Source organism: Ambystoma mexicanum, chromosome 5p, assembly GCF_040938575.1.
Source record: "Ambystoma mexicanum isolate Mex_15411 chromosome 5p, UKY_AmexF1_1, whole genome shotgun sequence".
NCBI lineage: Eukaryota > Metazoa > Chordata > Amphibia > Caudata > Ambystomatidae > Ambystoma > Ambystoma mexicanum.
Genome location: NC_090930.1, coordinates 320,217,224 through 320,238,565, shown reverse-complemented (window position 1 = coordinate 320,238,565; position 21,342 = coordinate 320,217,224). Strand labels below are relative to the sequence as shown.

At 45.8% G+C, this 21,342-nt stretch overlaps 1 protein-coding gene across 1 annotated transcript in view; it reads left to right on the top strand.

Annotated features, from left to right (window-relative positions):
* The window catches only part of TMEM185A (transmembrane protein 185A), a 120,725-nt gene extending 100,574 nt beyond the window's left edge, over window positions 1-20,151 (top strand). The window contains exon 7 of the mRNA XM_069612758.1: window positions 18,921-20,151. Within this exon, the coding sequence (XP_069468859.1) occupies window positions 18,921-19,165 (245 nt within the window). The 3' untranslated portion in view covers window positions 19,166-20,151. The remainder of the gene's footprint in view (window positions 1-18,920) is intronic.
* The last annotated feature ends 1,191 nt before the right edge of the window (window positions 20,152-21,342 follow it).

The window sequence follows — 21,342 nt, the reverse complement described above, 5'->3', positions numbered from 1 at the left end:
TGCCCCCGACCTTAAATAGTCCAGAATTTTTTCTCGGTCCTTATAATTTAGGATCTTAAACGATTATGGGGCTGCGGGACGCTCCTGGTTGGGGCATACGGGCAAGGGACCTATGTGCCCGTTCAACTGTGAAACCCTGTGTCAGTCACCCAGGACCTACCTCCTGCAGTAGCATATTTTTTTATAAAATTCATAGGATTCGCTCCCTCTCCTGCTTCTGGAAGGCATATTATACTGATGTTGTTCCTCCTGACCCTTCCGCGTCCTCCACTCTCTCTACCAAATTCTTTATTTGTTGCTACATTATCCATTACATTTTCATAGAGTCTTGGAGCTGTGTTGTATTTATATCCACCTGCTTTTCCAATGTCGGAGTTCTTTCTGTCGGTGCCCTCACACCTTGCCTCAGGAGGTTAACGTCCAAACAGATAGCATCCATTTTGTATTCTAATGAGGCCTTGATGTCTGCAATGGCAACCAGGACCTGTTGATCACTTTCTGCTTGTTCCTTTATACCAGTCTGCCATTGTGCAGTCAATGAGGATTGCATCGTCGTTCCTCCCACTTTTGTGAAGTTGTCCAACGTGGGCTGTTGAGATTTGTTCCTCAGCGCCTTGGACGACATGTGTGAGGTACGGGAAGACCTCTGGGTCTGTACCAGCTGTGCGTTTCCCCACCACTGGCGGTGTATCTGTAGGCCCAGTCTCCTAGATCAATTCCCTTGTTCAGCAGGGATGCATGTGGTGATGCTTTCTAAGCCTTCTTATGGCAGTAGTGCTATTTGTAGTATAGTGTCCACTCTTGGCGCTACTTCCACCTCAACCCTGTGTCGTTGGTTCACCCTTTAGGAGCGATCTTATTACTATGCCATCTGTCTGCCGTGCCTTCCCTTCTGGTTATCTAGGCATGTGTGCAGCAACTCTTCTAGTCTTCTTGGTGCTGTCTGTGGAGCCTTCGGTGTAATATAATATTTTAACTGTAACAGTGTTAAGGGGTGCGTGCGCCTGCCAGGCTGACACCTTCCTTGTTACTGCTGCACTCTTAGGTCATCTGATCGGGTCCAGTGCGCCCAACAGTGAAATGTAGTGACTTGTCCCACCGGGTGGAGGGAGTCGCGCACACTCGCTAGGCAGCTGCCTTCACGATTGCATATATATTTTTAGCACATCCACCCATTTGGGACCCCGCAAACTGAGGCGACCACTGCCCACTCCCACTTATTCCAACGCGGGTCCTGCGCTCTCCGGCATACACCTGCAGGACCCCTGCCTTTCACGCTCTGTGTGCTTCTCCTCAAGTCGCCACGTTTGTTAGGGCTGATAGTCCCTCTAAATGTGCTCAGCCTCACCACAGATCCTGCAGGCACGCTGGTGCAGGTGGAGTGCTGTCTCAGTGTACCGCTTCCCTGCTGCGTGTGAGGTTTTCTTTCAGTGCTTACAAGCATCTTTATTTCTCGGGACAACGTTCCGGCGCTGGCAGTCTCTGTGCTCCCCAACCAATCTACTTTGCAGCAATTCACGGCTCACTGATTCTACTATACTAGGTTTATGCAGCTGGCAATCAATACGCACTGTAAAGCGTCTTTAAAGCCAGGATAAGAACGGATCACACGGGAGCTGTAGGAATCGGGTCCTCGCAGCATGGCAGTTGGCCACGCCCCCTTTCCACAAACTATTTTGTGGTCGAAATGATCCTGCTGAAGAGGCAAAGGCCCCAAGAAGTACCGGCTTGACCGAGGTTCCCTCACAGGACTAATTCTTCCACAGAATCCAAAGGGACTCAAAAGCGCTATAGATCGGCTCCCGGTCACAAGGCTAAAATGGATAAAAAAGCCCCAGAAACACAGTGAGGTGACAATGGCCTCACTGAAACCTGTGACGCAGATCACCTCAGGCAGTGACAAAATGGCAGTTCAACCCACACGGTCTGAGGCGGCCATTTTGACTAGCTTTTTCACACCAACTATCTCAGCGGCAGGTGCAGAGGGGCCTATTTTTAAGGGCGATCAGCATTTTCCACAGAATGTGGAAAATAGGAATCCTTTCCGGTCGCCAATGAATTGGCGTGCTTGGTTTCTGCTACCACACAGTCTCGCTTCCTCCTGCGTCCACTCCCTTAGTTTATGTGGATCCGTGGAGGGCCATCCTGGCAACCAGCCTCTTTACAATCCCAGGGATATGCCCCTCCAGAAAGGCCTCTACCCACTCCTCGGCCTCGACCTTCCTCTGAGGTTGCGTTCTTTGGCAAATTCCAGGCCCTTATGCACTCTGACCCGATGAGGCCATACTTTAAGGATTTATTCAAAGAAATGTATCCTAAGCCTCTCGAGCCGCAGCCTGCTCCTACTACCCCTCAGCAGGTTTCGGTAGTGCTGTCCCCTCATCTTCCGGTGGGGCTCTCTACTCCACTGCCACCACTGCTTCCATTTTCACCAGTGCTTAAGACACTAGCAGCACAGACTAGTACGCCCACAGTGTTTGAGGTACCACGTATTGCGGATCACTTTTCTGTTCCTGCCACAATTGACGAGGACCAAGTGGATCAGGATAACGAAGACCCGTCCCGCTCTCAGCATTTCATGACCAGGTCGTGGAAATGATGGCGTTGCTGGATATTCCAATACCCGAGCCTACGGCTCCACAAGAAGGTGTACTTTCAGGAGCCTTACGCTTACGTCACAGGAGTGCACAGGCCTTTTCCTTCAAAAGGATTTGCTTGCCTGCAAGGTCTGGGGGAAAAACCTCACTCAGGGCAGCACGTAAATAGGAAAATTGACGCTCACTACAAGCTGCACTCGTCAGAAGACATACCCTTGACTGCATGTCCACTTCCCTCATCAACGGTGGTGGCAGCAGCTACGCTCCACTCGAAGCTGTCCTCAACATCCTCTCCTGCTGCCTTTCAGGTCCTATCTAAAGAGGACAAACTTCTTGTAGCCATTGTGGAAAAGAAGTATTTTCCAAATCCGGTCTTCAGCTGCGCCAGGCGAATATTGAAGTCCTCTTTGGAGTGGCAAATTTCAAGCTGTCGAAGGAGCTTTCTGAATTTCAGGAATGTATCCCTCAGGACAGGCTGGAAGATTTTAAAAAGGGCCTATCCGATGCCAGTGTTCTGGCTGAGGACCTGCTGGAGGCCGCGGCCCATCATGTAGACCCATCTGCTCGGGGCCTTACGGTGGGAGTAGACCTCTCATGGTTGCATGCTATAAAGTTCTCGAGGAAGGTTTAGGACAAAGTACTTGATCTTCCCTTCGAAGGTTAAGAGCTGTTCCACTCCTCCACAGATCAGGAGTTCAATAAAGCAAAGGTAAGCATACAAACGCCTAAATCTTTGTCGGTCCTTGCCAAACCCCCAGCTAAAGCAGCATATACACAGAGGTTGGGGACCCAGACAAGGTCCTTCTCAGGTTTCAGGGGGTTCCAGGAGCATAGAGCATGCCAGGCATTAAGTTCCTCGGGTGCACCTCGTTGCAAGCAGCAAAGGCAAAGTGGACAGTTTTTCTCTGTCATCAGCCTCCTCTTCAGCAACATGTGGTCTTGCCGCTGACAAACCATCCAAATGTTTTCCATTGGTTACTCAAGACTGCGGTGGGAGGGCATATATCGCCTCATCTGGAGACATGGCAGACCATCACAGACGACCAATGGGTTTTGTCCATCGTCCGGGCGTGCTTCTGCTTGCATCCACCCTCTCACCCTCCTCTTCAGCAGACTTTGTTTCCCCTCTCTCAGAACCGAGGTACAGTAAAATTTGGACCTCAGAGTGGTGAAACCTGTGCCCCTGTACAAGCAAGGGGAGGGCTATAACTCCTGTCTGTTTACAGTGCCCAAACCAACCAGGCTGGCCTGTGCACTATCCTCGATCTCTCCAACTTCAATCTTTTCCTACCCCAAGAGAAATTCAAGATGATCACTCCCAGCCAGATAAGGTCCTCTCTCCGGAAGGGCGATTGGCTCAGTGTGGTAGATCTTCAGGACGCTTGCATGCACATCCTGATCTGGGGCTCTCATTGGAAATACCTTTTGGTATTCCATGGGAAAGGAGAACTTCCAGTATCGAGTGCTGCCATTTGGTCACAGCTCGGCACCACATGTCTTCACAAAGATGGCAGTTATCGCAGCATTCCTCAGACTGCAGGGAGTTCATGTCTATCCATATTTGCCCAATTGGCTTCTGCAGAGTCCTTGTTCACGGGCTGCAACAGCCGATCTTCAGTCACTTCTCAGCTCCAACTGCGGCTGTCGGTGAACTGGCAGAAATTGTCTATGATGGTTGCTGAAGACCTGATTTCTCTGGGTTTCGGTTAGGATACTGTCAGTGCCAGAGTGTTCCTGACGGAGGACAGAATTGCAGCTTTATCGGCCATGTGCCATTGTCTTCCTGAATTCCTCCCACGTGTCGGCCTGGTGGTTCCCGAGACTCCTGGGCCTGATGGCTTCTTGCGTGTTAGCCCTTCCTCTTGCGAGACTAAAAATGAGGTGCACACAGCTATCGCTTCAGGGCTGCTGATCCCAAGCTGTGGACACAGACTCCAAAAGTATTCCGATACCATCCTCCATGATGGCGGATCTTCAATGGTGGTCAACCGCCAGCAACCTTTTAGTGGGAGCTTCCTTCCAGGAGCCCTGCCCACAGATTACAGTTACAACAGACTTCTCCCTCCTAGGGTGGGGAGCGACACTGGGGCACCATGATGTGTGTGATTTGTGGACGCCCCTGGACAGAATGTCTCATATCAACTACCTAGAGCTCCTGGCAATCTTTCTGGCATTGAAAGCTTTCCAGCCTTCTATCATCGGCAGAGTGGTGCAAATTTGGACAGACTATTCCGTAGCTAGGTTCTACATCAACAAGCAAGGGGGCACCAGGGCTCCACCCCTGGTGGATCTAGCTATCCAGATTTGGAATTGGGCAGTCTAACACAATGTCTGGCTAAAGGCCGTGCACATTCCGGGTCAGATCAGTGTTGCGGCAGATTCCCTGAGCTGCCTTTCTGCAGCGAATTATGAATGGGAAAATGAACAGCCATGTTCTTGCCAAACTTTCCAGCAATGGGGTTCTCCAACAGTGGAATTTGCGACTGCAACAAACATGATCATCTTGCTTGGGGGATGCCCTTGAGATTCCTTGGGACAGAATGAAGGCTTGTGCCTTCCAGCCTTTGCCGCTGATTCATCGGTCGCTCTGGAATCTCGGTAGTGCCTCTAACTGCAATCTCCTCTTCATAGCTCCCTGGTGGCCAGCCAGGTTCTGGTTTTTGGAGTTGCAGCACCTATCGATATGCAACCCGATCAGGTTGCCGCATATTCCTGTCCTTATTCATCAGAGCAATCACCAGGTGTGGTACCCCTCCCCACAATACTTAAGCTTGACGGCCTGGTACCCGAGTTCAGATCCTTAACGCTTTTTAATCTTTCCGAGGATAATATGCGCATAGGCGGCATGTAAGGCTTCTGTGAGGGCTCAGTACAAAAGTGAAAGGGCTTTGTGTTTGTCATTGGTGTCTAGCTAAACAGCTTGTTCCTTGACCTGCTTCTATTGACTGTATCTTGTCTTTTATATCAGACCATGCGGCCTCTGGCATTCACGTCTTATCATGTAGAACCTATCTATCAGCCATTGCAGCTTATCTGTCTACAGGCAGTTGCTCTTTTTCACTGGCAAACCCAGTAATCAGGAGCCACTTCGCAGGTCTTCTTCACCTCTTTCCTCCTCACCCGAAATGGTATCTGAACATGGTCCTCACCGCTTTGACACAAGCCATTTGAAAGTATGGCTACTACCAAACTCACTTTCCTTTCTTGGCAAGTGGCCTTCTTTATTGCGGTAACGTCTGCAAGAAGAATAAGTAAGCTTCAAGCTCTCTGTCAAACATCCGTTCCTAGCTTTCCATAAGGATAAGGATGTGCTTCGCACTCATCCTTCTTTCGTTCCAAAAATTGTCTCAGAGTTTCACATCAATCAATATCCTTACCGGTTTTCTTTCTGAATCCGGTCTCTTATGCAGGAATGGTTCCACATAACCTAGACGTCAGATGAGCTCTGTTTTACCTCGACAGAACAAGCAAACTTAGTTCTTCACAACTCTGTTACTTTTGGTGACCCAAAAGGAAAACCTGCATTTGAAAGTGCCCATCTCACGCTGTATTGCTTCATGCATCTCCAAAGGCTTACACAATTCAAGGCCTTCAGCTCCCAAAGGGCTTTCATGCGCATTTGGTCTGTGGCAAACCGTCTGCCGTTTCCTTCTAGAAATATGTCCCTTGGGAGTCCATAGCCAAGGCTACTACGTGTGTTTTTTGCAGACACTATTCTCTTGATCTGAGCTCCCGGGCTGATGCCCAGTTTGGCCAGGCAGTCTTAAGAACCTGTTTCAGGATGGGAAGTTTCCATCCTCCCGTTACTTTGGTCAATTGGGAATCTGCCAAAAGTATGGAGGAAAGGGGACGTACGAGTATAACAGTTACTCACTGTAGTGACTACCTTACTCCTAGTCCATAGTCCCCTTAGCCTCATATGCCAGCCCGCCATCCCCTCTAATAAGTATCCTCTATTTAGCTAATGGTCCTTTAACTTTGGCGATAGAAAAAGACTGAAGGGTGATGCGTGGGGCAGAGCTAAGGAAGGTGTGGCTACAGTCACATGTGGTAGCCCCGCCTAAAAATAAAAGTGCTCTGGTCCTGTCCCGATTGAACACCCCATCAAACCCCCCCCCCCCCCGGCTCAAATGAAAGGTCGAAGCAGACCCGGACATATTACTTACTTTGGGTGTGCACTGAGGGGTGCTGCGCCTCCGCACAGTGGCCTACGGACTCGATGTTCATAGCTGAAATTGGCTCTGAAACGCAGCAAAATACGCTGTTCAGCAAACTGGCATCATGGCAGGCAGATTGGAAAGAAGGGGGCGGGACAGAGCGTGTGAGCCTTGGGATTGGTTCCCACCATGGAAACGTTGATTGGCGGGAAGGAATGGAGGGAAGTATAAAAAGCAGTGCCTCTGTTACATTGGGTCGTGTGTACTCTCTACTTCACATCAGGAAGAGTGTTGTGCAGAAGGACTGGAGTAATGTTGGGCCTATTTGGTGGAAGATTGGAAAGGAAGAAGAATCTTAGAAAAACCATACTCCAGAGAAGCTAGGCTTAAAGTAGGGGAGACTCCCGGACAGTTGTTCTAAAGAGTACATGACTTTACTGAAAAGTGGTTACAGCCGACCGGAGCCACTGCGGCCCAGATAATGGAGAAAATTATGCTTGAGCAATTCCTGACCCCATTTAAATGTGCATGCAGCAGCAGCATCGTCCCACTTTGGCGGAAGCTATAAATATTGCAAGTGCATACTAGAAGGCTTGCATGCCCAAGTGGGGAGTAAGTGTGATTAACCCCAAAATTAACACAGAGGGATCTTCTAGTAGACGAACTGGTTGCAAGTGGGCAAGCAGTGATGGTCGAACCGTGCGACTGGAACCAAAACCGGCAAACACCTTCTTCACGACAGCCACAATGTTTCGACTGTGGAGAATGGGGACGTATAGCCAGGTTTTGCACCAGAAAGAGTGAAGTGGAACCTATGGAAGTTGGAGCTTTCCAAACCCAAGTGTTTCGAGGTAATCACCAGCCGTATTGATGGAAGTGAAGGTAGAGGGGAAGTCGCCGGAGGCAATGCTGGACAGTGGAAGTCAACAAATCGGCATTAACCGTCCAGTAAGTGGCCAAACTGAATTGGATGATGTAGTGATACCTGTAAAATGCATACATGGTGATATCAAGGGGGTATCCCAATCGAATGATTGACCTAGATGTAAACAATACTCAATTTACACTAAGGGGCACCATTATGCCTAAGCTTCCCACCCCCGATGTTAATTGGGACAGACGATCTCTGCTTTAATGAAATACTCCACGAAGAGAGTTGGTTAAAGGTAGCCCTGTTTGCCCTTGAAGGCATTGAATCACTCTCTTCCCATGTTCGAAAAAGCCGAAGGAAAGTCGGAGAAATGAAAGAGAACTGTTAGTATCCTGCTCATATTGTGACACCTCACTGAAATTGGCTTGTGAGCACACAGGGCGATGACACCTGGCGACTGCAAAAACACGACAATATCTTATGAAGTGTTTATTTTATTTTTTTAGCCCAGGATTTATGGATAAGTTTTGTAGAAACTGCCAGGTATGTCAAAGGAATAGTCCATACCTTGCCCCTAAAGCGCCCCTTCAGAAGATGCCCCTCATCCGGGAACCTTTCAGCATATAGGAATGGCCATAATGGGTCCTATTGAACCGACCAGCAGGAGGTTATGAATACATTCTGGTAGTGGTTGATTACGCAACCAGTTGCCCCGAGCATTTCCTCTGAGAGGGATTTCAGCCAGGCAAGTCTGTAATCTTAGACAGTACAGTTCTTTGTAAGAGTGGAATCCCGAAAGATATGACAGACCAGGGGACCAACTTTATCTACCATAATGAAACAAGTGTGTGGACTTCTGAATGTGAAACAGCTGCATATATCGGCGTATCACCCACTGACCGACGGTTTGCTTGAAAGGTATAACAAGACCATCTAGCAGATGATGAAGATGATGAGCCAGACTGGGGAAATTGGGACAAAGTATTACCATTATTATTGATGGTGCTGAGGGATACTCTGCAGTCTTCCACATGGTTTTCCACTTTGGAGTTATTGTTCTGATGATAAACATGCGCTCTACTTAACATAGCAAAATAAGAATGGGGAGCTCAGTTGGGGAAATCCCTGTCCAAGTACGCTGATATCTCTTAGAGATCTGGCCCTCAACAAACGGTAACAAGCACAAGACAAACACGTCGAGCGATGCAATTAGGCCGCTTGAATAAGAAGCTTCAAGCCAGGGGATAAACTATTGGTGTCACTGCCAACCCACAACAAGAAGATGTTGGCCAGATGGAGGGGACCTTATGTCATAAAGGAGGTGTTGGGGACCTGTCCATTACCTGGTGAGTCAACCAGGAAAGAGGCAGACCGAAAAGGTCTACAATGTCCATCTCCTAAAGAAATCGAATGAAACCGTCGCCAGCATAGCTTTGATCACTTCAGAACAGGAAGAGATACCAGACAACCCTACAAGTACAAACAAATCTGGTGGTATGGAGGTGAATTGGGGAGGGACTCTTCCTGAAGATGAGAAATGAGAAGTACTTGAAAGCCTGCAATACTTAACTCGTGTCTTTTCAAATATTCCTGGACGAACCAACCTAGTGGAACACCATATAAGAACAAGCCCGAAAAAATAGTAAGGTTAAGACCATATTGGTTACCCGAAGCTAAGCGGGATGATGTGCAGATGGAGATTCAAGACATTTTAAAATTACACGCCATTGAAGCACCAAAATCTGGTGTACCCCTATAGTTCTGGTGCCAAAATTGGATGGGTCCACTTGATACTGTATGGACTTCCGGCAACTAAATGCCATATCCGTCTACGAAGCATGTCCCATGCCTAAAATTGATGAGCTCCTCAATCAACTCTGGTCAGCACAGTTCCTAAGTACCATCAGAAAGGTTACTGGAAGAAACCACTCGGCAAACAGGATGGGGAGAAGACACCCTTTGTAACGCCCCCAAGGATTCAATCAATTTATGGTCCTTTCATTTGGTCTGCATGGGGCACCGGCAACCTTTCAGTACTTAATGGATCAATTACTCATGGAACATAAGGGGTATGCATCAGCTTACCTAGATGACTTAATATACAGTAAAAACTGGAAAGATCATTTACGGCAATTGCAGAAGGTGGTGAAAACCCTTGGAGGCCCAGGACTCCACATAAATCCTAAGGAGACGTGCTTAGCTGCGACTCAAACCAGGTATCTGGGTTAAATTGTCAGAAGTGGGGAAATCGGCAAAATTGAAGCTATCCAGAAATTACAGATACCAATAACAAAGAAAGCCATCAGAGCCTTTCTGGGGTTTGTAGGATACTATAGCAGTTTCATTCCCCATTGTTCAACCATTGCTTCACCTTTAACCAATGGCCTTAAAAATAAATACTCAGGAAACTTGACCAACAACCCAACAGCGCTCCAGGCTTTTGAAGAACTAAAGAGAATAGTCTCCTCCTATCCGCTATTGCAATGCCCAGATTTTACACAGGATTTCTTTTGTACAGACCGATGCTTCTGGAAAAGGACTGCGGGTAGTGTTCTCCCAGTGTGAACCTACAGACCTATGCCCTATTGCTTTTATAAATCGGAAGCTGTTGCCCCATGAAACAAACTATTCAACTGTTGAGAAGGAGTGCCTCGCATCAAGTGGGCCATAGAGGCCTTCAGATGCTACCTGTTAGATAGATCCAAAGACTCAAATCAAAGAGTACTGAGGTGGTTCCTTACTCTCCAGCCACTTCAGTTTGTTCTACATAAACCATCTGCATTCCAGACCATTGCTGACTACTTGTCTCAAGCCCCCAATCTACTTGTGCGGCTAGATCATAGGGTGTGGGTATGCAACTGTTGGGTAAGAATTTGTAAAAGTCCAACTGTTGTGGGACATTACAAGACTTATCTCTTGGTATTAGGTAACCCACATGTACTACACAAGTTGGTAGAGGGACTGAGCAGCCAGGCTTTTAAGACGGGTAATGTGAGCTATAGAGCTGTACAATTTAATTAGTAAATACTGGTATACCAGTAAACACTTACACACTTAAAGTTATATATACACAAGGATAATTAGACCATCTTAAAAAGCAGCAACTAATATTAACAGTAATCTCAAAGTTAGGATTAAGTTCAAAATGAGCAATAAAGTAGGTGAGAAAACGTTTCTTATGTTATACACATTCCAACACATTGAGTGACGTCATTTGCGGTCGGTAATAGCACTTATTTGTGATCACCATTACAATATTGATATTTAAGGAGGGAAAGGTTAAAGTCGGGTCAGAACATACTTTGTAAGTAGTAAAACAGTTTGATTCTCCCAGAGGGATGTAGGCAGTCCTTTATCCCAGCAATAATAGTGTTCACCAAGTAAAACCTTTAAGGGAACACGCACTGCCAAAGCCAATAGGTTCAAAAGGGGGCCTTTAGGGAGCCAGGACAGCCAAAGTCAATGGGACAGTTCAAAGTTCTGATGCTCTCTTCTTAGAAAATGTTTTAAAATAGTCAGTAGTTCAGTAGGAAATCACAGAAGCTCAAGAGGAGCCACCTTGAAGAAGCACATGCAGGCAGGCCAGTCAGGTGAGTTGAGGTCAACTCAAAAGGCTTTCAAAAGGGTTTAAAATAGTACTCCTGAGCAACAATTGTCAAAAGGTAGATGTACCTGTGAATTGAAGAATTGGTTTCAGCTGGATGCCTTCTTGTTGCAGTGTAGCAGGCCCATGTTCCTGGTGACAAAAGGAAGGACGTCTGGCGGGCTTTTGCGGCAGCACTCAATAGTGACTTAGCAGCAATGGATTCTCCTTGATGCAACTGTCTTTTGTGGTTTTGGTGCCTTTTTTCAGCGCCAAAGAAGAACAAACAGCTCTGGTTGGAGGTTACTTGATCTCTCGGTCCTGGGCTTTGGTGAGGGGACTCTGGATGAAGATTTCCTGCTTCTGTATGACCCACAAAGTTTTGGCCGGATTTGCACTTCCGAAGACAATGCACTCGATGGTCAGGGGTCCTCGGGCATTGGGATTCTGTAGCCTTGGAAAGTCACAGCAAGTCGGGGGTTGCGCCAAAATGAAGCTCGTCTTAATGCTAGTTGGTCCCACCAGCCCAAGGGAGAAAATCTTCTCATGCGGGTCTTCCCAGTCGAAACAAAAACGGGGTCAGCCTAGCTGCAGGGCTTCACCGGGCGCTTCCTGGTCCAGGAGGGTGCTGCTTGCGTCTCTTCATGTCTTCTTGGTCGGATGTTGTCCTCCAGTGGTCGACTGTGCTCTAGTCTAAAAAAAAAGCAAGTTCCCATTCATTCGCAACTCTAGATTGTCAATCACCCAGCAGGTTGTCTGTCTTTCACTCAGGCACCCCTAGAGACAAGACAGGAAAGTTTCAGGACCCTCCCTCACTTCCTGCCTTTCCAGACACAATGAGCCTGGGTGGGCCACTAAAGGCAAAATAAACAAAGGACCCAAACCCAAATCAAACAGAGTAAAAGCCCACAAGAAATTGTTTGGTTAAATGGCCACCCTTGGGTGCTGTATTGCAGCTGAGGATTAAGCCTGCAGATACATGGCACAAGGTAGTAAAAAAGAAACCACTGCCATCAGCCATTCAAGTGAGTTAGTGAAACAGAATGTTACATGAGGAGTGGGATAAAGGAGTTACTATGTAAACCCTCAGAACTCCACATGTGGTGGTGTGTGCTGGACCCACAAAGGAAAAGGTAAGTAAGACCAGGGTAATTTTTACTATTCTTAGGAACAGTAGTTCACCTAAGAAAATGTAATTAAACATTAAGAAAAGTCCATGGGACTTCAGTGGCACTGCACAAAAGGTGTTGTGTCACAATGCAAATGCCTATGGAGTTTACCAAACTCATTAAAAAGTAAGAAACACACTACTCCTAGTCAGATAAAACACATGAGAGAGTGAGAAGAAAGTCCCACTCACTCGAGAGTTAAAAGTTAAAATTAAAAAAAGTCAAACAAAAGAGCTGGGGGTCTCTAAGGTTAAAGGGAAATGGCACAGGATTGAAAATGATCCCTAACAACGACAAAGAGGATGTCAGAGACAGTCTGCTTGGAGGAAGCGTTGACGTCCGTGTCTGTGATGGGTAGGCCTGGATTGGAGACCAGGAGATTCTTGAACATTTTCCATCCAGACTTCAAACTAGAGATAGGATTGGTGATAGAGTAGCAGTTTGAGAAGATAGGGGAGATGGAAAGCACCATGAAGAGGAAAGACCAGAGATGGAATGGGGAGAAAGTGAGGGATGGAGGGAGGGAGAAACTGCACAATGCATGATGAACGCACCAAGCAGCCTAGCAGCAAGCCAGCGAGAAAGGCCTAAACTTCAAATGCAACAGCAAATGCAAAAACACAGCATTAGTTTCCTAGATAGATGCCTAACTGCCAGAAATGGACAACTAAGACACAATTTGCGGGTGTGCTAGAGCACTAGGCGCAAGGAGGACTCTACAGAAAGTGTCATTTAGTTATGGGTACAAACCAATGCAGAGATTTGAAAACCAGCATTAAGAGTTTACAGGGCAGCGTGTTTCATGGAAAGCCACCAGCCATGTGTTTGGAGGAGGGAGTGGAGCGGAGAAGATCCTTAGGCGGTATGGGCAGGAAAGTTGAGTACTTTGTCAAGCTTGGAGATAAGTCGAGAGGGAGGCCAAGAAGAAGGTTGGTGCATTAGTCAAGGCGACCGATTACCTATTTCAGAATTAGTTTAGTGGAGTTGTATGTAAGGGAAAATGTTCCTGATCTACAACATTTGAATTCCAGCTGCAGAGTGGGTACAAGTAATAGAATTGTAGGTCAACTGTCAAAGAGGACGCCAAGGTTATGCGGCCTCTGTGAAGAGTAAATCAGGTGGGAACGAGATGGATGAGGGATGGAGAGGTGGGGCACTGGAGGCAGAAAGATGAACTTGGGTCTTGGAGGAGCTCAGCATTAGACAACAACGTGTCATGTAGTGAAGGATAGCTGATGCAGTCAGATGTGGGCTGAGAATTTGGAGTAAATGTAGGAAAGGATGAGATTTGCAAGTCAGCAGAGAGGCAGTAGGAGAATCCAAAGGAAATAGTTCATTAGGGCAGAAGATGTCAAAGATGGCTTCCTATATCGAGACACTATTTAGACAGCCTATTTTTATGGTGCTTCGTTAAAAAAATAAACAAGTTGGTCTTGGAAGACTAGGATGGTTGAAACTACAGGGTTCCCTATGGCTATCAACAACTTTCTTATCCCCCATATTGTTCCCAATGTGTTATAAAAGCACGATGACCCCGCTGTCTAGGGCTTTTCTAATCTGAAAGGGAAACTTAAAGGCTTGGCCTTCTCGATCTAGCCCGCTCAGAGAATTTTTAAATGATGCTCACCCTTTTGGAAGCTGAATGGTTTCTCCACTTGTCTCCCCCCCTGACAGATTCTCTCTTACTCTCTCTATTTCCTCCTCTATCTCATCTCTGTGATCTTCCTCTCCACCCCCTCTCTCAACCTGAATCCCTTTCCTTCTCCCTTTTCTGCTCCTCTCTCCTGCTCCTCTCACTTCTTTCACCATCATCTCACTTCCTGCTTCTCTCACCCTCCTCTCTCTACCTGCATCCCGCTCAACCTCAAATGACCCCTATCTTCTCATTTATCTCTTGATCACTTCTACTTCCAGTTTCTCACCACTCTCCTACCATACTTGCATCTGCTCTATATCCCCCTACACTTCTCTCTCACTCACATTTTACACCCCCCTCACAACACAACTCGGTACCACTCCCGCACACAACCTTCCCTGCCCTCTTAATAGTACCACAGTTCCTCAGCACTTGTGTTCACCGCTCTCCCTCCATCTGGCTTCTTGGTTCACCACCGCTGCGCTTGACCTCGGCTGAACAACTTTCAATTTCCTCTGTGCTGGCTGGGCTTTTATAGCCCTGCCTCCTCTCTTCTATCACTCCTCCCGGCTCCCATTGGTGGCCGTGTTACCATTCTTCCCTTAGCCAGTCTCTGGCTAATTTATCCCTCTCGTGGTCGGGGACATGGTTTCCTCGTGGGTTTCTTAATGTGCTGAGGAGTTTTGTTTCCATATAAGTTTGGGTAGGATTTCTGTGTCTCCCCTGGAGTCTATTTGCATTGTCAGTTTTCTGTTGATCCACCATGCCCCTGGGGCCTGTTTGGTTTGGTGGTGGTGGTGGTGGTGGTGGTGTGGTGTTGGGTGTCTCATCCCTTTTGGGCAAGGAACATCACAGTCCATTCCATTTCTGGTCTCGATTCCACTACCCTCCTTCCATTCCATGCTTTCTTAGTTGCGCACAGGTATTTTCTGTGAGTTACAATTTTGAAAGACAAGTGATCTCTGGCTAGAAAAGAGACTGACTGGCATTGTGGAAGGGACTGCGGCACTAGTAGTCATATACAATATACATGCCGGTGAGAACAGGGACTGGCCCCCTCAAAGTCCTCACCCTTTCTCTGGGGTAGAACCATTTCTGGCATTCACCCGGGTTGGCTGCCTACCAAAGGTTGGGCACATGTGACCCTGTCACATCCCTCCACTTTTTCTTCCAAAGTTCCCTCTTGCTCTTTGGTACTTACTACCTGCGGGGAAACATTTTTGAGGACCCTTTCATGTTGCATCTGTAGGATCTTGAGGCAGAGGTCGAAAGGAGGGAAATGTATGCATGCTTGTATTTGTTCCGGTAGGGCTTGTATCACTACTACAGGCATCTCTGTTTGCTCCCCTAGAGCTTTTACGTAGACCTGCTCTTGGGGATAGGGGTACATGCCCACATGGACGGAGACAATCTGGGAGATGTGTCCGGGAGTCCATTTCTTCTGGGTAATTGGATCAGCTGGGATGGCTGTGCGAAGGCTCCCGGAGTCTAACAACCCGAGAGCTGGTCTTCCTTGTACAGTCACCAAAAGATGGAATTTCTGGTTTGCTACCCCATGGACTATACTGTCCAGGATCCTCTTTTTGCAATATGTGGTTCTTGTAGGTAAAATTCTGGGAGATGGAGACGTTGGGTTCTTTTTACTGCTCTCGTTCCGCAGAGCACTCTTCCTGCGGTTACCGCTGTCACTGTAGGCTCCTACTCCACTGTTGGTGGCAGAAAAGGGTGATATGACCCGATTTCCCTCCATGTGCAACTATGGAGCCCCATCTCCAGCTGTGTCGGTGGACATAGTCGGACCCCGTCACCTCGGATAGGGAACTCGGCCACCCTCTCTTTGGTGGTCCATACAGGGTTTGGCTTCACACTGCAAGACTTCACCGGGCTTTCTGAATCTTGTTGGGGGAATTTTTAGGACATCACTCGTTGAGTCCCTTTTTCTCACTGAAATGAGGGGGCAAGGCCTTTCCGCCTCAGATGCCAGTGTTTGACTCTCCCGTCGGGTCATCATTCCCAAAGCAAGCTTCTGCTCTTTCAGTTTCTTGCAGATCGACCACGTATTCCACCTATGACACTAATATTTTCTCACAGACCAGCTGTGTGATGGGCTGTCCTGGCTTGGTCATGTTTGCATTGTTACCCAGGTTGAACAAAACTTACTTCACTTCTCCCCAGTATTCCCCTTTACCACAACCAGCAAGTGTTTGTGAGCGAGAACAGTTTTCAGAGTGATTCTACCATAGGCATCCTCTGGTACTACCATCCAGAGTCCTGTTTTGACTAGGGTTTTTCCTCTGTGTGAAACAACCACTTTGTTATCCGCATATAGGTTATTTCAACTATTTGCAGCATTAGCGGCTGTCGGGAGCCTATCTATTGGGGCCTACAAAATCCCACAATGACACCACTTGTCACTGATGGCCTTAGAAATCTACAATCCCTATAGCTGTTTTATCCTTTTAGTGGGCGCTCTCCACCCTAGCCCCCAGATTGTCCTAAGTGTATTCTAAAGTACGTTAATCCATAGGGTGTAGGTCTTTTCTGATCTGGAAGACAAACCTAAAGGCTATGGCCTTCTCTATTTTGATCCATCAGGGAATTTCTAAATGATCCTCTCCCTTTTGTCAGCAGACTGGTTTCAACAGGTTCTATCCACAAGTCTTTATCTCTCTGTATCTTGTCTCTCTCACTCTCAACTTGCATGCCTTGCCTTCTTTTGTTTCTCTCCCACCATCTCATCATCTGGATGGGTTCAGAGGGCAGGATCATGTGGGGAACAGATGGGGGGGGAACCAGGAGGAGGAATTGAGGAATAGGCAATGGGGCTATGGTCTATACGGAGTTTGAGCATGGTAGGGGGCAGTTGTAGCAGCAGACAGATTGAGGGATACATTCTTGTGGGGGTGAAAGAAGAACTCTTAAGTGGGAGTAAGGTGGGGCACTGTAGAGTAAGAGTTGGAGGTGTGATTGGACACGCCTTGAGTGGGCTCAATGCAGAGAGGGTGAGGATAGCTATGCTTGAGAGCATGGTGGAGGTTTCGTGCAAGATGTAAAACAAGGACATGAGTAACGAAGTACAGTGTTTGAAATAGTCAGTGTGCACAGGGTCAAGAGCAACCGAAATACATTGTTTAAAATATAGCAGCATGCAAAAGGACAGGATCTAAATACATTAGATAGAAGTCTACTTGTTGAGCTAGATTTGGGAGGCAGGAGAGGTCAAAGACAGGTTCATAATACGGTGCAGGAAAGGAGTGCTAAACTCGCATAGTAATATGTTGATGTCGGGAATCGGAGTTCAGCAGGAAGGCTGGACCTACATTTTAATCCCTACAGTAATTCCCTTACAGATCATGTAGTATTCTTTGCATTTTTTATTTAAGTGCTTTATGTATGTTCCGATTATTTTTGCCTGCGAGAAGAATGAATACATGTGGCAGCCTAATTATTTGGCAATCTTTTCATGATCATTGAAGGTTGAGCCACCGCGTGAAAGCTAGAAAAATAATGCTCTTAAGGTTTGTGCGCTTTGTAAATCTCTAGCCATTTCCTTTTTTAAAATGCATCTGATTATAGGACCTTGTACATTCCAATATGTATCCAGAATAGCATGCCCCAAAGCGACCTTTGCCTCCCTCCTACCACAATGAGCAACCAAATACACTTGTGATTGCAACCCACCCTCACCCTACTTCTCCTCACAACCCAACGTTGAATTTCAATAAATCTACCAGATGAGATGCTCAACAAAGGACTGCTAAGAAGCAGCACATTACCTCAACAAAGTGTCTAAAGCGACAGAGCAACTTTTTATTTACACAGCAGCTTTCTTTAGGAGAGTCGGAACATAGAAAAGTACAGCAACTTTTGAACTGTGATTGATATTTGGTGATATTCATAAATATTTGTGTGCAAGATCTCTGAACTGAGAGTAATCTATAGTTTAGCTAATTCCGCATTTTGTAGCTCCTATTTGACTCACTTTTTATATACTTTTACAAAACCTTTAATGCACATTTGTTGCTAGACTTGTTAATTTAGCCATTGCTTGTTTGTTCTTTGGCAGCAAGCCCATTCAGTATTGTTCCTCACTTGTTTCTAACAATGAGTGTATGCCGCTCTAATGAAACCAAGCATCGTTCAAATGGGAATTCCAAGAACCTGGCCCATAATAAGTACTCTGATAGTTTAACTATAGAAGAATCATCACCTTCCTATCTGCTAGATTTTTTAACTGTGGGGCAAAACACCTATAGCCTTATTTTCTTTGTTATTGAATGTGATGTTCTTTGTTTGTTTTTATAATCTTATCAGAGTCCTTCTTCTGATTGTCACCCAATTGTGAATGTTTCGAATATTAGTTTGCCTTACTTGCTGAGCAACCCATTTCTCTAGTAATGTTAAGAAGCCTTCATGTATAGCACTCAACAAATTCAGTTTTCACCATGCACTTGAATGCTAGTTATTGAGTGCCCAAGTTGGCAATATTGAAGTTATCAAGCCCAGAAAATGAGTGGCTACACCACACTGGCTGGGATTGAATCGTCAAACCTAACATGGCAGTCTTTCTGCTGCTTCCGCTTGTTTTAAGTAACACCAAGAAGCAAGGTAGAGATGCATCATATTCTTGTCTCCTACTTAATCGCATTGAATGATCATTAATGGAAGTTTCCCATACTGAAAAAATGTTCCCAAGTCACCCTTCCCTTATAATATGCTCAATAGTGGTCATGGAGGATTGTTTCGGACTGCTTTTTTTAGTTAAGTGATTAATTTGGTTGGATTATAATATACATTGTTTCAATAGCACTTTTGTTTTGAAAATGATGCATCTGATATGGTGTTAACACTAAGTAAATACTGTAAATAAAAATGAAACCTCGTTCTTAATGTATCTATTTTTCTAGGGTGGTTTGGAATTCGAAAAGACTTCTGCCAGTTTTTGTTAGAGATTTTTCCTTTTTTGAGAGAATATGGAAATATTTCTTATGATCTTCATCATGAGGATAATGATGACGCTGAAGAAACTCCCATTCCGGAACCTGCAAAAATTCCACCCATGTTGCGTAAAAAAGCTGGAACAGTCATTACACAGAGTCCTGGGAAATATGTTGTTCCTGCTCCAAAACTAAATATAGACATGCCAGATTGAGCAATTGCAGAAGATGAACTGTGACATAAAAAAGTATACGTAATGGCCAGTTTACACTGGATCTGAACATTATTGGCCAAAGCCATCTTTTCGTCTGTTTGAGTTTCATTAAAGCTTAATTATAGAAACTGATGGGCATTAGAATACTTTTCAGTGAGCTACTCCTGCAAGCCATATACAGGTTTGTTATGCATCAGTGTTTTGTGCTGCTCACCATGGATACAACTTTATTTTAAATTATGTTCGGAGAATTTAATACAGTAAAACATATTGCCTTGCTTAAGGAAGCATTTGAGTAACCTCATGTTCAAATTAAGCCAGTGTTTGAAGCCCTTTCATAAACGTGTACTTTAAATAAATGCATGTTTCCATAAAGCATTTTTGAGTATTGTTCACTGTATAGAAATGTATATTTGAATAATGAAATGTCAAGTGGTGTATATTTGAAGGTTGACCTTTGATTTTGGAATACATTTGTGCTTTCCTGTACAGTATTTATATGAACATTTTAGCTGTGTAACATATATTCTAGTTATGTACAGTATAAATCAAATATTTTTTAATATTGCGTTCATCACAATGTACTTTATCAGATTTCTCTTAAAGTCAACTTTGACAGAAGGAGTATGCACAATTCCTTGTTTAGCATAGACTGTCCAGCCTCATACACTTGAAACCTACCCTGAACATTTGTGGTAGGTAGGCGTGGTACTATGTACAGAGTGATGAAGATGTGTGTGGTAGGATAGTTTATGGCCGCCTTAAGTAACGTCTTTTGAAATACATTCTTGTTTGCATTTTAGAAAAATTGATTTTCAGAATTACCTGCTCCTATTGTAAATTATTTTGACAAAAATAAATCAAATAACATATGTATTGGCTTACAGACCTAATTTATTAGAAATTCACTGTAGATTGAGGATAATAAATTCCTATTTGCTTTTTGTCAATGCTTCAGAAATTCAATAAATGTTTATTGCACTGCTCGATAGGCTCCACTGTATTGCTTTTTCTTTTCGTGGAATTTTTGTTCAGCGCTGGTCCTACCCAGGGGGTCTCGGTGCATAAAACGCTGCAAGTTATAAAGTGTAACTGAAGTTGCAACATGTTTTCAGGATAGGAAAGGACGATCAGGATATACAAGTGGTAGCTGGGGAGTTGGAGGGGCAGGGTTATGTGTGGGGAAACAGATCTGCTTTGAGGCTCTTTCTGGAAGTCATACTGGATTGTGCAGTGCAGATGTGAAGAGGTAGTGTGTTGCATGCACTGTGTACCCAGTGGATAAATGCCTGCTTTTGTGTGCTGTTAGTTTGCGGAGTGGAATGTGTAGGAAATGTTTGCTTGTCTGGTTTGCGTTGGTGGTGGGTATGGGTGATGAGTGTGGGTGATGGGGTTGAGTTTGTCATGAAGGCAAGATGGGGTTTTGTGTTGGATGTCTTTGAAGGCAAATCTCTGGGCTACGCACAGCCCTTGGAACTGGGTAAGAGTTTGTGATTTGTGAATGTTGGGTAGGTGGAGGATGAGTCTGGCTTCTGGGTTTCGTATGGCTTACAGGGGGGTAAGGATGCTGTTGGGAAGTCCAGTAAGAAGAGCATTGCCGTAGTCCAGCTTGGAGAGAACCAGTTCTTGGACTGCGGACTGCAGTGTGGAAGTAATCAGTAGGAAGAAAGTGTCTAATCTCTCTTAGGAGGTGTAGTTGTAGGTTGCATGTTTTAGTGTCTGTAGCTTTGTGGGGTGTGAAGAAAAGCTGGGGGGTCAAAGATGAAGCCAGTGGATTTGACCAGTGTGCAGAGGGATGTGTGGTTGTCCATGGCGGGTTCTTTGATCCAGGGGGTGATTTCGGGTTTGTGTCCACGAGGGGCAGATGAGGTATTCGGTTTTGGAAGGGTTGAGCTTAATGAAGTGGGTTGCCATCCAGGTGGTGATGCTAGAGAGATCCCTATTAAGGGTGTGGAGTCGGGGGAGGGGAGTGAGATTTGGAAGTATATTTGCGTGGTGTCTGCATATTGGTGGAAATGGATCATTTCATGGGCAAAAGTGAGCTAAGGTTTCAATCCTTTCCATCTAGAGAGCCCGCTATCACATCTCAAGACATTCCATCTGACAGATCGGTTCTGGAAGTACAAGAGCGCTCAATTGACTGTAACGGGCTGGAGCCCCCAGAAAACTGATACCAG